We start from the raw sequence: 23039 nt of genomic DNA on the forward strand, positions 1-23039 counted from the left end.
TTGAATGCCTTAATTCCTGAGGGTTAATACATTTTTTTAGAAGACTGTATAATCTTTTCTTGACCTGATAAGAGTCTCTTTTCCTCTCCTGCCCTTTTTTTCAGATGAGTGTTAACAATTCAAATATTTAATTTGACAATTAAAATTTTCATCTAGCAAAATCAGTAAATACAACCTATCCAAACTGTTTTAAATCCTAGACGTTAAATCAATGAATTAAGATTTAATCCACTTTTTACAAAGATACATTACTAATAATTGCCAATGTTGGAGTATTCTTTATATTTGTATTACTCCAGTATTAATCAAAACAGGTGTAAATATACTGCAAGGAATATCAACTGTACTAACTTAGCAAGAACAATTATCTTGCAATGTTACTTGAAAGCCGCACAACTATATTTTGCATATTATTACATATACAGTATTTTTGCCTATGGACAAATTAACTGCAATTCTTCTGATTTTTATAATTAGAATATTAAATTAAGTCAGCATTCTGAAGACACACATTTTTTTATTTCACAGCTAATAAGAAGCAAAAACAAAACAGCATGGGATAGCTGTGAGAAATGAATATATTTTCTCAGGCAGGTAACAGTGATAAACATTCTAAAGCCTGCTTGAGTTGACTTCAGTAATTTAATTTTTTTTGTTTACAGACATACCTACATGGATAAACTATAGTCAGGAATGATAGAGCACACTAATAACTATATGCATTTTTCCTCACACAGAAAATAAGGTATTTATTGTAAAGAAATAATTTCACTCCACATAAGCATCATTTAAAAAAAAAAAAAAAAAATCTGTTTTTCTTTAGAACCAAACAGAAGTCAGCTGGCACAATGTCCTATAAAATCAATCTTGTAAGGAGGTGTGTTTTTCAGAATCATGGTTTAGATATACACTGTTCTAGTTTCATGCATGCAAGGATTTTCACTGAAGACATAAATGAAAATTTTATTCCTTGGAACCACCTCTCAAGTATCAAGAGCACCTCAACATTGAAATCACTGTAATTTGAATTAAAATCACTCAATACTGATCTTTGCAACCTGTTGCAAAAATACAGTTGTAGAAGAAAAGCAAAGCAACTGGTTTAGTTACTTTATCTTTCTTCTACATAGAAAAGTTAACCTTTTCATCTATTACCTTCTTCATGAAGCTCACGTCTTGCCTTGAAATTTTGTCTCGTTTTATCTTTAGATCAGAAACATCTGGTATTATTCTACAAAGGAAACAAAAATGTCATTTTAGCAAAAAGAAGTTGAAAGGGAAGAGGTTGTGACGTATATGAACTATTTAAACAAATCTTGAGGCAATTTCCATTTTAATTATATCCATGTTTAACAATGACATTCAAATTTCAGTTGAAGAGTGAGAAACACAAACAGAATTATGACAACCACATATTTTTTTTTGTCTACATAAAATACCATATTCTGTCATGCACAGTTAAACTAGGAGCTATTTGGAATTGTCATTTAAGGCATCATGCACTGAGGCTTATTGGTAAAACTCTTGCCATCAATAAATGACCCTGAACACTGTGCATTTATCAGAACAGTACATTAACATTTCATATTAGGAAAAATAAATATTTAAAAATCAACAGTACTTATCACTCTGATATTAAACTAGAATTTCAAGTAGGCCAAAGCAAACAAAAAGAATTACCGTATCCCTCTGAGCTTTGCTCTGTTGTCATGCCGATCAATGAGATTATGCAGTATTTCCAAGACCAGCTGCCTTAGCTCAGAGTCTTCCATGAGTGAAGGAGACAATAATGGGTCCAGAAACGGGGGAGGAAGTGCATTAGTTATTGTTGTTGCTTTGTATCCTGAAGTCACCTGTTTATTGTTGGAAGTAAAATTAATGCATGTCATTATTGCATTGTAAGAATTATTTGCAGCAGTCACTCACTTTTTAGTGTGCTTGCTTTGGCATCTGAAAGGTGGATTCAAATGGAAGTAGTGTATTAGTTTTGAAAATTCCTAACCTCACTAGGAATTTGGAAGGACTTTAATACTCATGTTCAAATGAACTCCCTCAGCTGTTTTAAAGTGGCATTTCTCAGGATCCCTCCTCTACCACCTCACCCGAAAGAAAAAATAAAGGTACCATTTATGATTTTTTTCTTTAAAACGGCCGATGAAAAGTTGCAGGGCATAAAATGAAGATTGTAATAATTCCAACAGAGACTTTTCCATTTCAGGCTCTGAGCTGCTCATATATGGTACTGAGTCTGCTCAAGTGAAGAAAAAAAAAAACCATAAATCAGGCCCTATATGTACATCTTAAATGTTTATGGATACTACTTTATCGCAAAAAAGAAAGCAAGCAGCAAACATCACTTTCTTAGGAATCTGGTACCATGGTGTTGTTTTTTCTTTTTTTAAACTAATACTACTGCTGACTTGCCTCAATCGATTACTTTTATTTAAAGCAAGCTCTGTAGGCACACGAGGAAAAATTAACTTCGATCTGACAATTTAAATATTCATCAGCTGAACATTTACAGCAGTCAGAAATGTTTAAAAAGTTACTGTCCCTTAAAGTGGAGGTTACCGGACTATTACAATCTCAGAAACAAAACAGGATTCAGAAAGTGCCAAGCATACGCTGTCGAGGATGAGGGGAACAAAATAATAAAAAAAATTTAATTATAATAAAAGCAATCATATGTTTATCTAAGACTTTGCATAATAATTGTATGTTCATTATGGATATTCCATACCATTACAGCTTTTACATGTGAATTGTGTTGTACGGGTTTTGGCTGGGACAGAGTTAATTTTCTTCATAATAGCATATATGGTGCTGTGTTTTGGATTTGTGACCAAAACAGTGTTGATAACATAGGGATGTTTTCGTTATTGCTGAACAGTGCTTACACAGAGCCAAGGTCTTTTCTACTTCTCACACTGCCCCGCCAGCGAGGAGGCTGGGGGTGCACTGAAGTTGGGAGGGGACACAGCTGGGACAGCTGACCCCAACTGACCAAAGGGATATTACATACCATATGATGTCATGCTCAGCAATAAAACTGAGGGCAGTTTGCCAGGGATGCTGTTGCTCAGGGACTGGCTGGCTGGTGGTGAGCAACTGGGTTTTGGGTGGGTTTTTTTGCGGTTTGTTTGGGTGGGGTTTGTTTGTTTGTTTTTGGTTTATTTTTTATCATTTGTTTTTCTTTTTTCTTGGTTTTGTTTTTTTGTTTCCTTTTTTTACTTACTAAACTGCTTCATCTCAACCCATTATTTTTCACTTGTACCTTTCCGATTCTCTCCCCAATCCCACTGGGGAAGAGTGAGCAACTGACTAGGTGGTGCTTTGCTGCCTGCCAGGGTTAAACCACAACATGTGAGCGAGCACTATTCCTACAGCATAACCATAGGTTGAAAGGAAACCGGCTGGCAGAGGAGCATGACAGTACATGAAGGTATCCCATCAATCATTCTGAAAATGGAAAATTACTAATGTTACAAGCATTAAGTCTACAAATAGAAGTGCATACTTTTAATGAAGTGCCAGATTTTAACTGCCTATAGAACATTAAGTTGTCTGCCTGTGTGTATGCACAACATACTTACTATGTTATGAAGTATCATTCTTTTGCAAAGAATATATGATGAACAATGCTCAGTTCAGTACACAGAAGAGGTAAGGGTTCAGTAGTTTCTAGTTCTTTATTATGTGTGCAAACTAAACTTTATATATCACAACAAAAACTTTGCTCTGAACACAAATTCCTTCCCACATTTTTTCTACAATATTTTTCAATGTCTGAGTAATTCATTAAGCATCAAATCATTCATAGAATCATAGAATAGTTTGGATTGGAAGGGACCTTTAAAGGTCATCTAGTCCAAACCGCCCTGCCACCAGCAGGGACATTTTCAACTAGATCAGGTTGCTCAGAGCCCCTTTCACATCTTTCACATCTTTGTGCCATGATGGGATTTTACATCCATATTCTAAAAGAGGATCCAAAACAAAATTCAGTGTCAAAAATGTTAAATTCCTTTCACATGCACAACTTGAATCCCTTAAAGCATACTTACAGGCTATGCAGCACCCTAAATAATTAGAACAATTCTTACTGACTTCAATGGAAATTTTTAAGACTGATGAGGTGAATATTGTCAGGAACAGTTTAGGCATAGCTGAGTCTATCTTTATGAAGACAATGTGCAAAATGATGCCCTGAAGCCCTTTCTAAGATGTTTTCTATCCTTAAATTGCAACTCTGAATGCTCAGCTCTTCTGCAAGCCAGAATCCAGGATTTCATATTCTGACAAGCAAAGAACGGTTTAACTGATTTACCTGACACCACACACAAATTTCATGTCAAAGCAGGGATAGAAACTCATTTTCCAGGAAGGCATTCTACTGAAATCATTCCTTATACGGTTTCCCCTCCTTCAGTCACTAAACACTTTTCTGCTTCTGCAACAAAATAGGCCAGGATTCTACAGGCAAGAGCCTCCTTTACTACCCGCTTCTGATTCTTAGGATGTATTTCCAGAAATATTCTTTGAAGGTTTACAGTTGAAAAATGTATTTGTGATAAAAAAGTTAATTATACCTTACAAGAAACTTGGGAAATACTAGAAAGGAAAGAACAATGGTGCCTGAGGCTCTAAGGGCTTGGAGATAGGCATCCATTCCTACAGTTTAAAAATATTAGCCATTCTATTAATTACAGCTTTTCTGGTATCAGAGACACAAGTGATTTCACTTTGATGTTGCCAGCACTGCTGGCAGAACTAGTCAACCCAACTTACTCTATGATGTTCTTTTGGATCTGCATATCCAGTTATAACTGATATTCACTACAGTGCTCCAAGAGACGAAGGAGTGTTTGAGCTGCTTGTAATGTAAGTTGGGAAAATGCTGCCACAATTTTACTCAGTAGAACTACAGATCTATGTAATATGAAGGTATGTTTAATTTTATAATACAGAGCTGTAATACTGTACTTACATGTATAAACGTACACATAAAGTGAAACATTGTGTGCTTATAACATAATATACTGAACACAGAAGGCTTACCATAAGTAAAGATCTCAATAACATGATTTGAATCCTCCTAGTTCCCAAATCTCTACGATTGGAAAAAAGATGAAAATTAGTTTCTTTGCATATCTTCAAAATATTATTCTACTCCAGACATCGTTGTAACAACTGCGTTTTTGACAAGTGAATATAGCAGTCTTAGAAGGGATGCTGGATGACCACAAATAAGGGATAAATATCTCCAAATGAGGTGCAATAATGAAATGTTTTCGAAAGATCTAAATCTCCATGTTTCATTCAGAAATCTCTTTGCATCTGAAATGTTCAACAGCTACATGCTTGATAATTTTCACAACCATCAGCACTCAGAATTTCTTCTGAACTAAAATGTAATTGAGTCTTTTAAGAAACCAGGACACTTCTTGTTCAAGTCAGACCTCAAAACTTTGAGACTGAAAAGAGTTATCTGCAAAATCAGCAAGAAAAACTGAAAGAACCCTCATTTCCAGATCAGAGGAAGGTACACGGAACACCACTTAACCTGTTCTTCATCTGTTCTCATTTTCCATCTGCTGGTACTAAAAGAAGTTAAATACCTATTGGTATATAGTCATATATGCACTGTTCTTGCAAGATCTTACAATATAAAAGTGCACTTGGAATAAATTGCTCCATTCAAAGAGACTCTTTCAAGAAAGTAAAAAAAGGTACAAACCCTTTTGTCCACCAAATAATGTAAGTAAAGAGCAATCCTCTTCACAAAAGTTGGCCCCTACATAACAGTGGAAACTTCCACCTTCACGGGCTATAATCCTGGCTATATCCAGTTGGCAGTATCATTCAGATGTTTTGTGTAGCAGAGACCAAATTTTCAGGTAAGTAATACGAGACTGTATCAGCAGTCAGAAAACCTGCTTTATTCAGAATGACATATGCACATTATACTAACATACTACTCAGTCCCATGTTTACGAAGAATCCCATAAAGGAAAATTGTATAGCTAAAAACCCCCAAAAAACCACAACAACTGGTAATCCAAGTACAGAATTCTAAATTGATCCATATTTCAAATACCTTCTTAATGAGTGGTAATTGCCTGGCAGAGATAGATTTCTATCTTCCATGGAATAGTGTCCCATACTGCAGGTACACAATACTGTATGAAAAGCTACCAAGAAGCCAGGAGAATGACAACGACCTCCTACTTAAGCTAGCAGGTGATCAGACATACACAGTACGAAGTAGCCATGCATTCCTGGAAAGAATAGCTGCAAACTTTTCAGTGACTTTCCCCATACTGAGGAAAAGCAGTCTTTAAACATAATTATTCATGTTACAGGTAAAATATATTACTTCAGCATATGGCAGCTTTTTAATTACGGGTTTATTACAGGAGTCTGCCCAACTATAGCTTTTTTCTATTTCTAATAAATAGGGAAAATCTAAATCAAAACAAATTCACTGGGATTTCTGCAATTTGTTTCTTAATCTGAAGTCAGCTTGTACAGAATGAAGAAAAAACAAAAAACATTTGTAAATTATACAGTTATTTGAAAAAATGTAGTCATAGTTCAATTTCCCTCATTCACAAAACACACGTATAAGAAGTTATAGAATTAACCACCATTAAGCAGGTAATTTCAGAATGCGGAAAGAAGAAATGTTTTAGTGCAAAATAAGTTGCATTCCAATCAGGTATTTTCTACCACTAATGTGTTTGGAGATTGATTTCATGCTGCTGACACTGTGTTTGCCTTGATTCTGCATGGCATTTAATACAGCCCCTAATGAGCAAGAATTTGCATTTCACTTTTCTTAATTTTTTTCACTTCTTAATTTATGAGGATTCTAAAATCTAAATTTTTAATTAGAAATAAAAAAATGTAGGATATACAAACCCAAGGTGACTGGTATCCAGTGATTGTGAAGTTGTCCCCAAAACAGGTACTTTTCCCATAATGAACATCATAATCTCTGATCTCTGGTAATCTGGGAGATTGCTTCCAAAAAATCCTAAATAAAAACGGAATGAAATCATAGAAGGAAAGAGACACAGGTCCCTTCTCTTTATACGAAAAGTCTTATAAATACAAGAAATACATTTACAAGGTCAAAATAGACAAAGAATAAAACTATGATTGTTTTAGGGCATAACACTTACACTTTCATTTCTGCTGAATGACTTTACAGAGTCTTTTCACGACACTGACTTTCTTCTTTGAATCCTAAAACTTTCTAATTTCATCCTCCTTTAAATATATGATTTAAAAGTTAAATATGACATCTGTTAATTTGTAACTAGTGAGGAATTGGAAGAGTTTCTCATGGAACACAGTGTCGTTACTTTTGTCTGTTCTTCAGTCACCATTACAGGTGTGTGAGCACAAATCTCAGCGGTACACAAGCATTATATAACCAATACTTTCCCTGGAGACTGCCGAGGCGAGCAGCTCCGGTGCCGGCATGATCGGCAGCGGAGCGCTCTAGCGCGGTGCACAGGGGGGTTTCCTGAACCGGGGGAACCTCAGGCGGAGCAGAGAGACCTGCCAGGAGCCCACAGCTCACACCACAGCGTCTGACGAGACCTGGCCGGGGCCAGGAGCAGTGGCGGCCAAGCCCCCGCCCCCCACCCATAAAAGATGCCCCTGGGGAGCGCTGGAGGCCAGGGCGTGGCACGGCAGTGTGCGCAGAAGGGCGCGCAGGAAGGGCGCTGTAACTCTGCCGGCTCGACCAGGGAGCAACGGTATCCACCCGGCAGAAGGCCATGGCCTCTCTAAACTCTGCACCTGCCACAACTGATGCTGCTTCGCAGACAGAGCTCGGATGGGAACATGCTGCTATCCAGGTGTCATCAGCGTGTGCCCTGCTCTTACGCCAGTACCGGCCGGCAGCAGTGAGCACACCCGTGGGAGCTGCGCCCAGGCAGAGGAACTCCTCCACTTGGCGACAGAGCTCTGGGAGGAGGCGAGTAGGTTGAGGAGTATCAGGGAGAGTGAGAGGGAGAGATAGACCACTGGAACTGCACCTTACCATCCCTGGGACAGGCCTGTCAGGCACACAGGACTTACGATACAGAGGATTCCCTATCCTCTCTCCACCCGGCAGAAGGCAGTGACTTAAGGGATAGGGGGCAATGGCGACAAGTTCCTGCCCGGCACAGCAGGCACGTCGCCTCCGTGACTGCCTCACCTTCCCAGGTGCCCTTGCATAATAGGTATGAGGCTCTGCAAGTAGAACCCCACAATAATGAGGACGATGGTTCATGTACCTTGGAGGTGTCGTCGAGGTTAAGTCAGCCTATGCCCTGTGTCAAAACCGCTTCCATAAAGAAAAAAAGACGGATCATTGTCAGAGGAGACTCTCTCCTGAGGGGAACAGAAGCCCCAATATGCAGTCTGGACCCACTTCTTAGGGAAGTCTGCTGCCTCCCTGGGGCCCGGGTTAAAGATGCAAAGGGAAAACTTCCTACCCTGGTACAGCCCTCGGACTACTACCCATTACTGCTCCTTCAGGTAGGCAGCAATGACGTTGCAGTAAGAAGTCCAAGGGCGATCAGGAGAGACTGCAGGGCCTTGGGACGACTGCTTAAGGGATGAGAAGGACAAGTAGTGTTCTCCTCTATTGTTCCAGTTGCAGGGAATGATGAGGGAAGAAACGGGAAGAGCCAGCAGATCAATACGTGGCTCCAAGCCTGGTGTCACCGGCAGATTTTTGGGTTTTTTGATCACGGGCCGGTCTACATGACACCAGGCCTGCTGGTGACAGACGGGGTGCACCTTTGTCAAAGGGGGAAAAGGATCTTTGTGCAGGAGTTAGCAGGGCTCATTGAAAGAGCTTTAAACCAGACTTGAAGGGGGAAAGGGATAAAACCAGGCTTGCTAGGGATAAGCCTGGGGGCGGCACGCCACTGTTTGAGGGACGGTGTGCTAGTGAGGTCCTTCGGTCTGCTCCACCGTGTGCTGAGTATACTGGAGCACATCTGAAGTGTCCCTGTACTAATGCGCACAGCATGAGGAATGAACAAGAGGAGCTGGAAGCTCTGGCCCAGTCCCAGAGCTACAACATCACCGGCACAAGCGAAACCTGGTGGGACGAGTCCCATGACTGGTGTGCCGTGATGGACAGTTATAGACTCTTCAGGAGGGACAGGTGAGGCAGCGGGGTGGTGCTGCATGGAAGGGAGGGATTGGATTGTATGGCGCTTACAGCGGGCAACGACACGGTTGAGAGCCTCTGGGTAAAGATGAAGGGGAAAGCAAATAAAGCGGATGTTGCTGTGGGAGTCTACTATTGGCCACCCAGCCAGGACGACGACACCGATAATTGTTCCACAAGGAATTAAGGGATATCTCCAGATCAACTGCCCTTGTCTTTATGGGTGATTTTAACTTCCCAGACATCAACTGGGAATATCATACAGCAAATACAAACAGGGTCAGGAAATTTCTGAAGCACGTTGAAGATAACTTTTTGGCGCAGGTACTAAAGGAGCCGATTAGGAAAGGTGCCCTCCTAGATTTGTCGTTTGTAAACAGAGAGGGACTCATGGGTGAAGTGGTGATTGGCAGCTGTCTTGGTCACAGTGACCGCAAAGTAGCTGAGTTTCAAATTGTTGGAAATAGGAGAAAAACTGCCAGCAAAACTTTGACCCTGGATATGGTGACAGCAGACTTCGGGCTGCTTAAGGAGCTAATTAGTAAGGTCCTCTGGGAATCTGCTTTTGAAGGTATTGGGGTCCGTGAATGCGAGTCACTTTTTAAGAGCCATCTCTTAAAAGCGCAGGAGCAGGCAATTCCAAAGCGTACAGACATTGGAAACAAGGACAGGTGACACGGGAGGACCACAGAGATGCTGTTCGCCACTGTAGGGAGAAAATTCATGCAGCCAAAGCTCTATTAGAATTCAAGCTGGCCAACACTGTGAAGGACAACAAAAAGGGCTGTTTTAAATATGTTAACAGCAAAAGGAGGATCAGCAATAACGTTGGTCCGTTGCTTGATGATGTCGGTCACCTCACAAATAGGGACGTAAACAAAGCAGAGACATTTAACACCTTCGCCTCTGTCTTCAACACCAATGATGGGCCCTGGAACCCCCGGAGCCCTGTGCTGGAAGACTGTGACTGAGGGGCTAATAAACTCCTGGCCGACCCTGAACTTGTTCGAGACTTGCTGTTCCAGCTGGATGCGCATGTCTATGGGGCCCGATGCGCTTCATCCCAGGGTACTGAAAGAGCTGGCCGATGTCATCACGGGACCTCTCTCCCTTATTTTTCAATGGTCTTGGGAGTCTGGAGAGGTTCCAGTTGACTGGAAGCTGGCAAATGTTGTCCCAATTTTCAAGAAGGGTAAGAAGGAAGACCCTGGTAATTTCAGTCCTGTCAGTCTCACTTCAGTGCCTGGTAAAATTACGGAGAAGGTTGTTTTGGGAGCTATTGAAAAACACTTGAGACAACGGAGTCACTGGTCATAGCCAGCACGGGTTCAGGAGGGGAAAGTCCTGCTTAACCAACTTGATTTCCTGTTATGACAAGGTCACCCATCTAGTTGACCAAGGGAAGCCAGTAGATGTGGTGGCTTTGGATTTTAGCACAGCTTTTAATACTGTCTCTTCACAGTATCCTTCTGGACAAAATGTCCAGCACACCGCTAGACAAGTCCATAATACGTTGGGTGAGCAATTACCTGATGGGTCAGGCTCAAAGTGGGGTCACATCAGGCTGGCGGGCAGTCACCAGCCGGGTTCCCTCAATTTTAGAGCCAGTTCTCTTCAGTTTCATAAATGATCTGGATGCAGGAACTGAATGTACATTAAGGAAGTTTGCTGATGATACTAAACTAGGAGGAGCTATGGACTCCCTTGAGGGTAGAGAGGCCTTACACAGAGATCTGGATAGACTAGAGAGCTGGGCAATCACCAACTGTACGAAATTTAGTAAGAGCAAGTGCAGGATTCCCCACCTGGGACAGGGTAATCCTGGTTATACTTACAAACTGGGGGACGAGAGGCTGGAAAGCAGCCCCACGGAAAGAGATGTGGAGGTTTCGCTTGATGGCAAGTTGAGTATGAGTCAACAGTGTGCCCTGGCAGTCAAAAGGGCCAACCATGTCCTGGGGTGCATCAAGCACAGCATAGCTAGCCGGTCGAGGGAGGTGTTTGTCCCACTCTGTGCTGCACTGGTGCGGCCCCACCTTGACTAAGCGTGTGCAGTTTTGGGCACCTCAATATAAGAAGGACATCAAACTATTATAATGTGTCCAGAGGAGGACAACCAAGACGAATGAAATGTCTCGAGGACAAGACTTACAAGGAGCGGCTGAGGTCACTTGGTTTGTTCAGCTTGGAGAAGAGAAGGCTGAGGGTGACCTCATCGCAGTCTACAACTTCCTCAAGGGGGGCAGCGGAGAGGGAGGTGCTGATCTCCTCTCTGGTGATCAGCCATAGGACACGAGGAAATGGAATGAAGCTGCATCAGGGGAAGTTCAGACTGGACAACAGGAAAAGGTTCTTCACTGAGAGAGTGGTCAGTCACTGGAACAGGCTCCCCAGGGAAGCGGTCACTGCACAAGCCTGTCAGAGTTCAAGGAGCGTCTGGATGATGGTCATATGGTTTAGTGTTAGGTAGTCCTGAGAGGAGCAGGGAGTTGGAGACAACGATCCTTATGGGTCCCTTCCAACTTGAGATATTCTATTCTATTCTGTTGCTGTGCAATAGTATAAATGTAACTTTGATAGAAAGAAGCTTTACTTTAAAAGGTTGGGTTGCGTGTTTTTTTTTCAATTTTTTTTTGGGGGGGAAGGTGTTAACATTTTAACTTGGAGTTTTACTGTAATGGTGAGAAATAATCTACTACATATTTGCTACTGCTCTAGAAAGCTTCAAGGCATAAGCAAAGGTACAGATTAGCGAACAACATTTAAGTTACATTCCCCCTCGTTCTTTCAGTAAAGGAATACACATCATAAATGCACTGCAATATATATCACTACCATAAAGAGAAAATCTGAAAAAAGGGAGAGGCTATTTTAATGAAATAATCTACAGAAATTGTTTTCAGTATTGTGCTTAAAAGTACTTCAGTTAAGTCGTGGTAGCACAAGTGGCCATTAGGTGTCATTGTTGCTGCTATGTTTATCACTAACTTCTACACATTTTCAAGTAGTACCTACTAAAATATATTACTGTATATGATTGTTTGCAATATGATTTTCATAAAAGGACTAATATTAGTTCTGTACTAAAGGTACAGAATTATGTCTATTATTTCAAGGGCCATATAATAATATAACCAACAAATTTATTATAGGTCCACCAGCATTTTTAATTTTCTTTAAGCTTCTTGGCTATCTACTCAACTAAGTTAACAATTAAAAGAACAGTCTTTCAGAAGTCAAATCTGTAAAGCGAGCCTGAGATTTGGAAGCAAGTACAATCAGAGATACCACACTTGCCATTATTCCTTGTTGATTCAAGCTGTTTTAATACCATCTCATTGAGGAAGGGGGAGAAGGGGAGGAATCTTAAGTGAGCCTATGTTACTGTCATTACTCACCAATTGTTTGAATAATAGCATTCTGGACAATCCTCTCATCATTCTCCTTGGAGCTTGTGCTGAAAGTGGCACTTCCTGCTGAACTGCGCCTATCACCCAGTTCAAAGTCAACACTGATGCGCAAGTGCTTCAACAAGGTATTAAAAACCTCCAGAACTGTTGGGCCTGGAAACAACACATAACAATGATTGCACATGTCAAGGGAAAGATGCCTTAAGAAAATGAAAACTAACTTTCTCAATGCCTTTTCAGGAGAAATCAGATTAAGCTGAAAAGCGAGATACACTGTTTGAAGGATATGGCCTAGGGATAAACTTTTGAAATGTGCCTACACCCTGATATTTTAGAAATTATTCTGGAATCAGGAAGTGCAGTCAGGTATATATGCATAATCCATTACTATCGAGTTGTACAGGGTCTAGCTGGGATGGAGTTAACTTTCTTCTTAGTAGCCTGGGTGGAGATGTGCTTTGGATTTGTGACTAAAATAGTGTTGACAACACACCAGTGTTTTGGCTGTTGCTGAACAGTGCTAGCAAGTGTCAAGGCTTTTTCTTTTTCCTACTCTGTCCCTACAGAGAATAGGCTGGGTTGTGCAAGAAACCGGGAGGCAGATGGGGACAGCTGACCCAAACTGATCAAAGAGCTATTCCATACCATATAATGTCATGCTCAGCAATAAAAGCTCAAGGAAAGGAGGAGGAAGGGGGGGACATTTGTTCGTATGGCATTTGTCTTCCCACGTAACCCTTATGCATGCTGAGGCACTGCCTTCCAGGAAGTAGCTAAACATCTGCCTGTCAACGGGAAGTACTGAATAAATTCCTTTGCTTTCCTTGTGCACCTGGCTTTTGCTTCACCCATTAAATTGTCTTTATCTTGATCCATGAGACTTCTCACCTTCTTTCTACCTTCTCCCTGTCCCGTGGGAAAGGGGAGTGAGCAAATGGCCGTTGGCCGGAGTCAACCCACCATGCAAGTTTTACATAGAAAATATGAGTGGTTGCTGAAAGTAAGCACTAACAATGGGTTAAACTTGCACCTGAATTTCAGTTATTTCAAAACCTCCTCCTAAAATCCAGTTCCACATATTAGATCAAATAATGAGCTCTTTTCATAATATGGTAAAAGACTTCACAAGTCTGTGCGTGCAAGTGGGTCTTGTATAAAGAGGAAGGACAGGCTCAGACTCAAGCTAATGAAGCAAAGCAATAATGTTTCAGCAGCAGACCAAAGAAAAACAATAGCAGAGCACATGTATGTACACATCTTTGTAACTACTCTTATTTCAAGGAACTATGCTACCTTAAATGACATAATTCACCTTATTTCAGCTGCTTCACAGTAAAATTTCTCAAAGATCATTCTACTTGACTCCCACATTACCACTCATCTCACAGCAGCTGTATCACAAAGTGACAGCGCTCTTGACGTTTTGTAGAGTCATACACAGTTCTCTCAGACTTTGTGACTTCTTACCAAACAGGAATTGCTGCCTTTCACAGGCTGTAAAAATACATCTACTCATTTTTTCAATACAAAGGATTATAAAACTGTCAAGTGACCAACTAAGTACATTTGAGTAATGTAAACCAAGTAAGTTTCAAGCATTTTATCAGCACAAAGGAGAAAAAAATAATAAATACGAAACCTTCTCAAAATATATGCTTTCATTCAATCTGAAAACAAAGCAAAAATGAGCACCATCCTTCAAATCTATCCTTTGACCTGATGCCTTTCATTTAAGACGACTTACCTATTGATCCTTTAGCTGCTATTGCAACTGCTTCCAAAAGAACCTGAATAATGCCAGCACGAACTCGTGGTGAATCCCTTTTGCGAACATCAAGGTGTCCAAGAATTTCTTGTATTACATGATGGGAATACTGTGCCTATTAAAAAACAAACAAACAGAAAGAAAAGCTTCATCTGTGGCTTTAATAAGAATAAACTCATACACCATTCAGCTATAGTCACGACCATGTTCCTATTCTGCAACATTCTTACTCATAAATTTATCTAAATTTCAATCAATTCATGATTAAATACGGATTAAAAAAACTACCATGACAGATGAAGCCACAAAGTTCCGTCCAGCGCAGTATACAAAAGCTTACAGTATTAAAATATGCAGGAACATCTACAAGAACAGAGGAAGCGTGAAGTGGTACTTCATTCAGCTAACTGCAGTTCAAGGACTTCAGCTGGTCTTACAAAAAAGCATTGTTGATACAAATGCCTAGAAAACTCAGCTTTCTTCCACAAACTTGGAATTTTATGACTTTCTCTTTTGGGTGCCTGTGCTTGACACATCCAAGAATCAGACTTTGACCATATTTACAATAGAGGTTGCCCACTAGTAAAAAAACAATTAGCACAACACGATTTCATGTGAAGTTGGTTTCTTGGGTTGTAAAAACAGTACAGCTGTATTGGCACGGAGACATGACCAACTTAAGAGAGATTTATTTATCAAGCACAATGTCAGATCAGTACGGCTATCCTGCTCCTTGTTCTGGAGCTTGCTCAGGGACCTCCGCACTACCTTCCATCGAGAATCCCTTAATATCTTTTTTTCTTCTGCAAGTGAACATTAATTGAAAGTAAATCAGATAACCTCTGATCATAAACCACGATTAGGTTATTATTTGAAAAGTTTAAAGGATAAGGCTAAAGAATTATGGAAAGGGACCTTCTGGATTCTTTGACTTCATCTACTGTCTATCATTATCATGGTGAGGTGAGCATTTAACCCTGTCTCATATGCTTGAAACGTATGCAAGGAAAACAAACGCTGGAGAAAATCTTACCTGTATAGAATACATGATGATTTTGAAGCAGGAAACAGCAAATTCATTGGGATCCCATAGTCTATGATGGTCTAAATGCCTGTAACCAAAAATTAAGGGACCTGAAATAATGACATTCCACGGATATAACAAATGGCATCTTAACAGTTTTCTCAAAATTCACCTCAAAGGAATTATTTCCTTACATAAAGCTTCTAAACAATGACTTATTAACTAGGTGAGAAAACGAGAACTTCAGAAAAGCATTTCTTTTCAAGGTTTAGATTGTGATCACAAAACATTTGGCTGTAACAGAAATTCCTTATCTTTTCAGGAATTTAAGGAACCTAGTCATACCAAAGATACACAGCTAAGAATATACTCTTTCCATACAAAGTGCACGTATAAAAATGGCTATGACATTATATGCTTATTTACATGAAAGAGACACACTGAAGAGGACGGTTATACCACCTTGACAAACTTCTACTCTAAATAAGGTAAAGAATTTGTTTTGCATCATGAGCTACAAAATAATTATGGCTGAATGTTAGATTCAGAATAGAGACTCTAAGAACTATCTTCATTTTCACAGCGGTTTCATGAATAAAACATATGGAAAACAAAAAAAGAGCTACTCTTTGTGTATATACTTCTTTATCACTCTGAAGCATTTCAACACTTTCTGCAAGACATATCAAAATAGAATCGGAACAATAAACGCATCAGTTTCCCTTTAAATGGGATAGGAATCACTGATGAAAAACTTTTATCAGTTTCAAGCAAAGACAAGAAATTCCCAAAGGCTGGGACCTTTGAGGTTTTAATGGTACGGTTTGCTTCTTTGTTTGATGCAAAGGAACGTACCGCCACCTTCCTGAATGGAAAGAAGTACTGTGTGGATGACTTGCATTCAATGGGAGCTGGTGATCTGCTCAACTCCATGTTTGACTTTAGTGAGAAACTAAATGCCCTGCAACTTAGAGATGAGGAAATGAGTTTGTTTACAGTGTTTACATCCTGGTATCTGATGATCACTCTGGAATAGAAAATGCCAATTCTGTGGAGGCACTTCAGGAAACACTAATCCGTGCATCAAGGACCTTAATCATGAAAAATCACCCAAATGAAGCCTCTATTTTCACAGAGGCCTCTATTTGCAAGCACTATGCTGAAAGCTATGAATAGAGCACATATCAAATTTTCCAAAAAGGAGATCTGAGTACCTGGAAAAGCATGACAAAAATAAATGCATTTTTACATCTAAAGATTGTACAAGTAATTTGGGATGCCTTTTAACTGGAATGCTTTAGGTAAAAGAGAAAAAAAAACCACAAAAAAACCCCAAAATAAACCCCAAAACCCACAAAAAACGTTCTTACAGAAACTGAATTTAAGTAGTGTTTCTAAATAGGTATCTCAGCTACAGAATCACTACTGGTCTGCCCTTTCTCAAAGAACATAGTAAACATACAAAGATGCTTCAAATAACAAACTTGAAAGCATACAGGTGAAAGAAGTCTGAACACAGGAGGACGGACTGCATGCTTAACTTACTTTGCATAGAATCTGGAGGTCTCAATTAACTCACTGGACAGCTGCTACCAGCCTAGTGACCTAGCTGAGTACACAGGTCTTCAAGGTTGATTAAACCAGCTGGCATAAAGCTACCCTCTCCTATGCCCTAAATTATCTTGCAGTCCACTGCAGAGCTTAAAAAAAAACCATACTGCCATTTTGACACATTACATACCTTTAACAGAAATCCCTACAGGAAAGAATTTAAGGAATTTTAAAGGTGTTTGCCAAGATAACAGCATATTTGCATTACTAAATATTAAACTGGACTATCCCCCTGTTGGGGATAGCTGCCTTTCTTGTGCACATTCCAAACACACAGGTATATTTAATCCTGCCTTGGGGCAGAAAGACAAACAAAATTACCTCTTTAAATCCTTCAAGGATTAGCAGCTCATAATATATTTATTCATGTCTTCTTTCTCCCTGATATCATTCCAGTACAGTCCACCATTTCTTGTACATGATAGCTTATTTTAGCTAACCTATTTTCTTTTTGCCTCATCAAATACAAAATCATACTCTCCACTATCTCCTCCTGATTGGAACTGATCCTTTTATCTTTCAGGGTAGCACGTGTTCTCTGTTACCCTCGACAGTTCCTCTTTATCTGCCCCAAAGATCCATTCAGGCAGATTATGGTCAACTACATCTTACATCAGTTTTTTTTTTAAAAACCTTTCCTCTCGAAACAAGACATACAGTTTTCTTTTTCCAGAAAGGCAAAGTATTAGCTGCTTCAGGTAGCTGAACTGATGGGAAGACAGCACGGGGAAGATGACAGCCTAGATTAATGTTTTGTGTAATAGCTCAATGGGCAGCATACTTTGTACTCTGGAATTTTCCTCCTAAGAAAAGGAGTATTAGATTACTGTAGGTGATATATTTTACTTGTCATAACGCAGGCAGTGTATTCAATGTAGTTTTGTTTTTGTAAAAGATGGTGAATGGTACTGTCAGCATGGTGTATTTAGTTTAGTTAAAATCAAGTCACATCTTGCCTATTTTTTTTCCAATTACATTTCTTTTAATAAAGAATATCCAAGTAAGATTGCAAAACATTTTATTGCTGGATTAACAAATGCCAAACTCTGCCTTCCATTACGATCTGCTGTATATATATAGCAAACGTGCACAATTAAGTTTCTCAAATCAAAAGGAACAGCAGAACGAATGGTGCAAATTACTACTTTATGGAGTGAGAGCCACAAACAGTCCCTGAATTCACTCACATTGTCACACATGCAAGGCATCCTTACATGATAAACTGATACTCATGATTAGAAAGCAGAACTGAGGCATGTATGGGAATATATCAAATAATCTTCTCATGCTTCATGTTTGCTGAAAAAATATTAAACATCAGTCTTTTGATATTCAAAACCCTTGCACAGATGACGTGATAACTCACCAGAATGGAAATACAGTGAGATGAATAGGGTGTAACTTGTTATACTTGGGAAGTCGTTTATATTCACTAGATTTCTGTATCCCTCAGGATCTGCCTAATCTATTCACCATTGCAAATTCATGCTAAGTAAGTCTAAATAGCTAGTGACTGTTGACACAATATACGAATTTTTTTCATATCATATTAATATAAAATTTTTGATTTTCATTAAGCAGTTTGCCAGATTCATCTGTCAGATTTCATTAAAAACGAGAATTTGAGACTTTCTAGCTACTAAATGTAGAGACATTATAACCACGGAGATTTTCTGCCAAAGGCAAGGAGAATTAAGGTCAATCCAAACCCATACCAGGAGACTGACTTCAGATTTCAACTATCTTCATTATATTTAAATTCCTCAGTTGTTGAATGTACTCAGCCTCATGATGCAAGAAGCACTATTCTCTCAGTTTTGCAAGGAAGTGATAGCATGTTGACTGACATTCCAATGCCACATGAAGTAATCCTTCAAATGGGGAACTGAACCTGTATCTTCGGTATTAGCACTGTAATAACTGGCCATATCTTTATTTCCAGAGCTTTCTTAAAAGCTGTGAAATTATTGAAAACTGTTAGGAGAAACTGTTTTCTAATCAAGTATGCAGAAACTAAGTCAGGTTTTTCAATCAGATAAAGCACAATGGACTCACTGTCTCAAACTTTCATTCTACCAGTTCTGCTCATTCACAAAGTGAAGCTGATTAGATAGAGCACTCCCTTTTTGTTTCAGAAAAATAGCTGGGAAATTGCATTTTCTGTATCTCTTGTTCTTCAAAAATACTAAACCTTTACAGCAGTTATTTATAAAAAGATAAATTTATTTGGCAATTCTTCCTCAAAATGGAACACAAAAATGGTGACCACAAAGACTCTTCATTCACAGAAGAGAGAATATATTCTGAGTAACTGGTCGTTATCTACCGATTTCAGTGCACAAATACAGCATGCGGCACGCAGAGATGCACAAAGATTCAAGCGGTTCCTTAGGATCATAGCGAGTAAGAAAAGAAACTAAACTGGAAATAACACTTAGAATACATAAAGCTTTGGATCTGTCACAGGAAATGCAGGTATGACACCTTCTCAAATCCCAAACCAAGCACTAGCTTTAGTCTAGGGAATCAGGAATTATTTGTGGGAAACTTCCCTGATACTGAAATAATTCAAAAGACTGACATAACTGCACATGCTGATAAAGTTTTGAGATAAGCCCATAAAAGGAACTTAAAAGTGGTAAGAAAGCAGCTGCAATATAGTTCCAGATAGTCCATCCAGACTGTTTAGTACCTAAACGTTCACTCTAGTGGAAGGTATTTTGGAGGAATGCAAATTTTAAATGTAGGAAACGATGAAAAATTTTTATAAAACACTCAACTTTGCAACAGTTAAACTCCTATCAGATTGGTATAATAGGTACGCATGGAAAGTAAGATAATAATATAGTTCTTTGCATTTAATGCTTTTGGGTGAAAAGCAAGGGGATACAAAAGTTTTCTGCCCTCAATACCTACCCTATCTTCTTTTTGCATTTCTGTTCTTACTTAACAGCAGTAACTTGAAAACAGCTTTCGGTAGCTTGAAAGTCTTTCAGTATATGAATGGAATACTTAGTCTTTGTGGGAAGAACTAGACCATCTAAGAGAAGATATTCCCATAACAGGTGGGTATCTTGAAAATTTACAACACGGAGCAAGCAGCTCTCCTCATCACCAGGAAAAGCCAGGGTTTGAATGTAGTATCATCAAGTCTAGAGCTTCCTGCAAAGATTTCTCCTAAAAACATGACTACTCTATAGACACTAGCAGAGGTAAAATAAGCAGATTTAAGTTATCTCAATGCTCAATGATTTTCACATCATATCTTTTAAGGAAGCAACTGGGGCAATGCAGAGAACTGAAAAACGCTGGACTTGATAGTTAATACATCGGCTGTAATTTGTACTTTGTGCATTTGTGCATAATCTGCATACTGTGTGCACATCTGCCATTCACTACTACATGAGCTTTTAAAGATATTCCTCACAGAATATCAAAACAGGTCTTGGCAGAAAACTGCAAGAAAGTAGAAATCTTAACTTTATGATTTAATCTGGGCACAGTAATCCTTTGTGCTACTTGTATTGTACTTGGATGCAACAGTCATCTATGGGACATTAACATCTTGAATGAACAGTTTTACATTCAAAAGAAAGGTCAGCTGAGGCAATAATCCATCCAAAACATTATATTGCACTTCTAAAATGGGACACACATTTCTCCATAACCACCTTCGAGTTCACAGATACGCAATAAAGAGGTGAGATTAAAAGAGGGGCAATTTTTTGAAGAAACGTGAATGGAATCCTTTGGGTTGAAAAGGAGGCAGGAATTTAATGCAACATAATTAGAGGATAAAATAAAAAAAAAATATCTCTTAAGATAAGACCTTCCATGAATTTTCAACTTACGCGAAAACTGGTCTGACAGCATTATTCATATTTCCATAGGTTGCTCGTCCTAGTAGTTCCCTGAAGCAATTCTCGGCCAGCAGAGCAGGATTTTCCTCTTTCTCTCCTCCTGTAGGAGAGGATGGAGGGCCTATTCTGCTAAAATAAGACAAAAATACATTGATTTTACTACCGATTAATATTAATCTTCCCTACTGTACTCACCCTTGGTTCTACAGATTTATGAGTCACGTTTTTATCTAGGCAAGAATTGTATCTCCACCATGCATCAAACCAGAATTCTGAATAAAACATTTTATTCTCTTATAGCAGGACTGTAGATCATCATCTGTTCACTCAGTACTGACCACTGTATTAGTAAGTATTTATATGGCAAAAACAATGGCTGTTAATACTGATTTAACTTGTTACCCACTGCATTTTGACAAACTATTGTCTATTGCTAACAATGAACAAAGGCTATGAAACCATGCAAAAAGTTAGGCAGAATCTTAAGTCACTTTGTTCAGACTAATGATCTCATTCACCTGCCCGCTACCGAATCCACACTGTGTGGGTGAGTGTTAAATAAAACTCCAATAATTCTGCAGAAACAGATGGCTTGTGAGTTGAAAAAAAGTCTGATTGAACTAATTAGAACATTATCACCCACATAGTTACCTCTAACTAGACAGCGTACAAGTTAGTCACCTTCTAACTGTCTGTCTCCCAACATCACTATGGAGGGGACTGTACGGGGCGTCCGTGCCCAGGCGCTGGCAGGGGGCTGCAGGGGCCTCTGTGAGGAGAGGCCGGGCTGCCCCGAGCCGGACACAGCCGGTCCCAGCCGGTCCCGGCCGGCTCCAGCGGCCCCACCGCAGGGCACAGCTGAGCCCCTCAGCCAAGCCGGGGCGCCGGGGGGAAAACAGGTTTCCGAAAGGGCCACGGGCGGCACAGGCAGAGGAGGAGGAAGCCCAGGAGGGAGCAGCAGCAGAGGGAGCCCGAGGCCGGAGGAGGAGGAGGGCGGGAGGGGCTGCAGGCCCGGGGCAGGGATCCCCGGCAGCCCTGGAGAGAGCCCGCGGGAGCAGAGACCCGCCCTGCAGCCCGGGGAGGGCCCCAGGCCGCAGCAGGGGGATATTTCCTGCGGGAGCTGCGGCCGTGGGGAGCCCCGGCGGGAGCAGGCTGTCCCTGAAGGGCTGCAGCCCGGGGAAGGGCCCGCGCTGGAGCAGGGAGACGGGGGAGGAGGGAGGAGCGGCCGAGAGGGGCTGGGGGGGACCGACCGCAACCCCCATCCCCGCCCCCTGCGCCCCTCGGGGGGAGAGGAGGTGAAGGGGTTGGGAGTGAAGGGGTGAAGCTGGGCCTGGGGGAAAGTCGGGGCGCGGCGGCGTGGGGGGAAGGTGTTTTAGTTTTTGTCTTTGTTTCTCACTACCCAAATCTATGAAATAAATTAATTTTCCCTGGGTCGGATCTGCTTTGCCTGTGATGGTAACTGGTGCGTGGTCTCCCTGTCTTTTCCTCAACCCATGAGCTTTCTCCCCGCCCTGTTGAGGGGCAGGGGTGGTGGAGTGAAAGAACGGCTGGGTGGGAGTTTGGCTTTTACCAGGGCTAACCCACCACAAGGACTGAAAAGTTAAGCATAATATCTATTACGATGTCTGCATCAGTACACAGAAACCTCTAATTTTTAACCTTATCAAAATATAATACTTCGTCTAGTTGTTTTTTGCATTGTAGTAGTCTATGATACTGTTGGGCAACTGGACTCCCATACTTATCAGAGTATATTACTAATAACTTGGGACGGGGATGAAGGGGGGGAAGGACACCAAAAAACAAACACCCTTCACATTTGGAAATGTATTTTTAAGATGTAGATATTGATGTTAATTTCCCCATACTATATTTATAAAGGTGGCCCTTGTTGAAGGAGGATTCTTCTTTCCTTAAAAGCATTACTCTGAAAAAGAAACATAGCAACTGATTTCTTCAGTCAGAAAATAGTAACAAGGAAAAAATACAGACTGTCAAACTTTGCATCGGATAAATACACCATGAAGAGTGTTAAACTGCCTAAGTTTTGCTGAGAAATTTGTCCTTTAACAAGATTAATTATTTCAGTCATAGAAATAACAACAAAATACAAAAAAACCCAATGAAAAATGATGACACAATGGGATGGAGAGGAAAAAAACAATGGGTGGAAGAAGAATTTATTACTACC

General features: G+C 40.2%; 1 protein-coding gene across 11 annotated transcripts in view; it reads right to left on the reverse strand.

Moving 5' to 3' along the window:
• The window catches only part of EFR3A (EFR3 homolog A), an 87307-nt gene that overhangs the window by 19737 nt on the left and 44531 nt on the right, over positions 1-23039 (reverse strand). For 8 of the 11 annotated variants that reach the window (XM_075141149.1, XM_075141151.1, XM_075141153.1 and 5 more), the window contains 8 exons: positions 20840-20977; positions 15387-15465; positions 14333-14468; positions 12577-12741; positions 6922-7036; positions 5059-5110; positions 1681-1853; positions 1156-1231 (listed from right to left, as the gene is read on the reverse strand). In XM_075141149.1, the coding sequence (XP_074997250.1) occupies positions 1156-1231; positions 1681-1853; positions 5059-5110; positions 6922-7036; positions 12577-12741; positions 14333-14468; positions 15387-15465; positions 20840-20977 (934 nt within the window). The remainder of the gene's footprint in view (positions 1-1155; positions 1232-1680; positions 1854-5058; positions 5111-6921; positions 7037-12576; positions 12742-14332; positions 14469-15386; positions 15466-20839; positions 20978-23039) is intronic. The other 3 variants (XM_075141150.1, XM_075141144.1, XM_075141148.1) reach the window with 1 other exon arrangement.

The sequence above is a fragment of the Calonectris borealis genome, chromosome 2 (genome assembly GCF_964195595.1).
Source record: "Calonectris borealis chromosome 2, bCalBor7.hap1.2, whole genome shotgun sequence".
Taxonomy (NCBI): domain Eukaryota; kingdom Metazoa; phylum Chordata; class Aves; order Procellariiformes; family Procellariidae; genus Calonectris; species Calonectris borealis.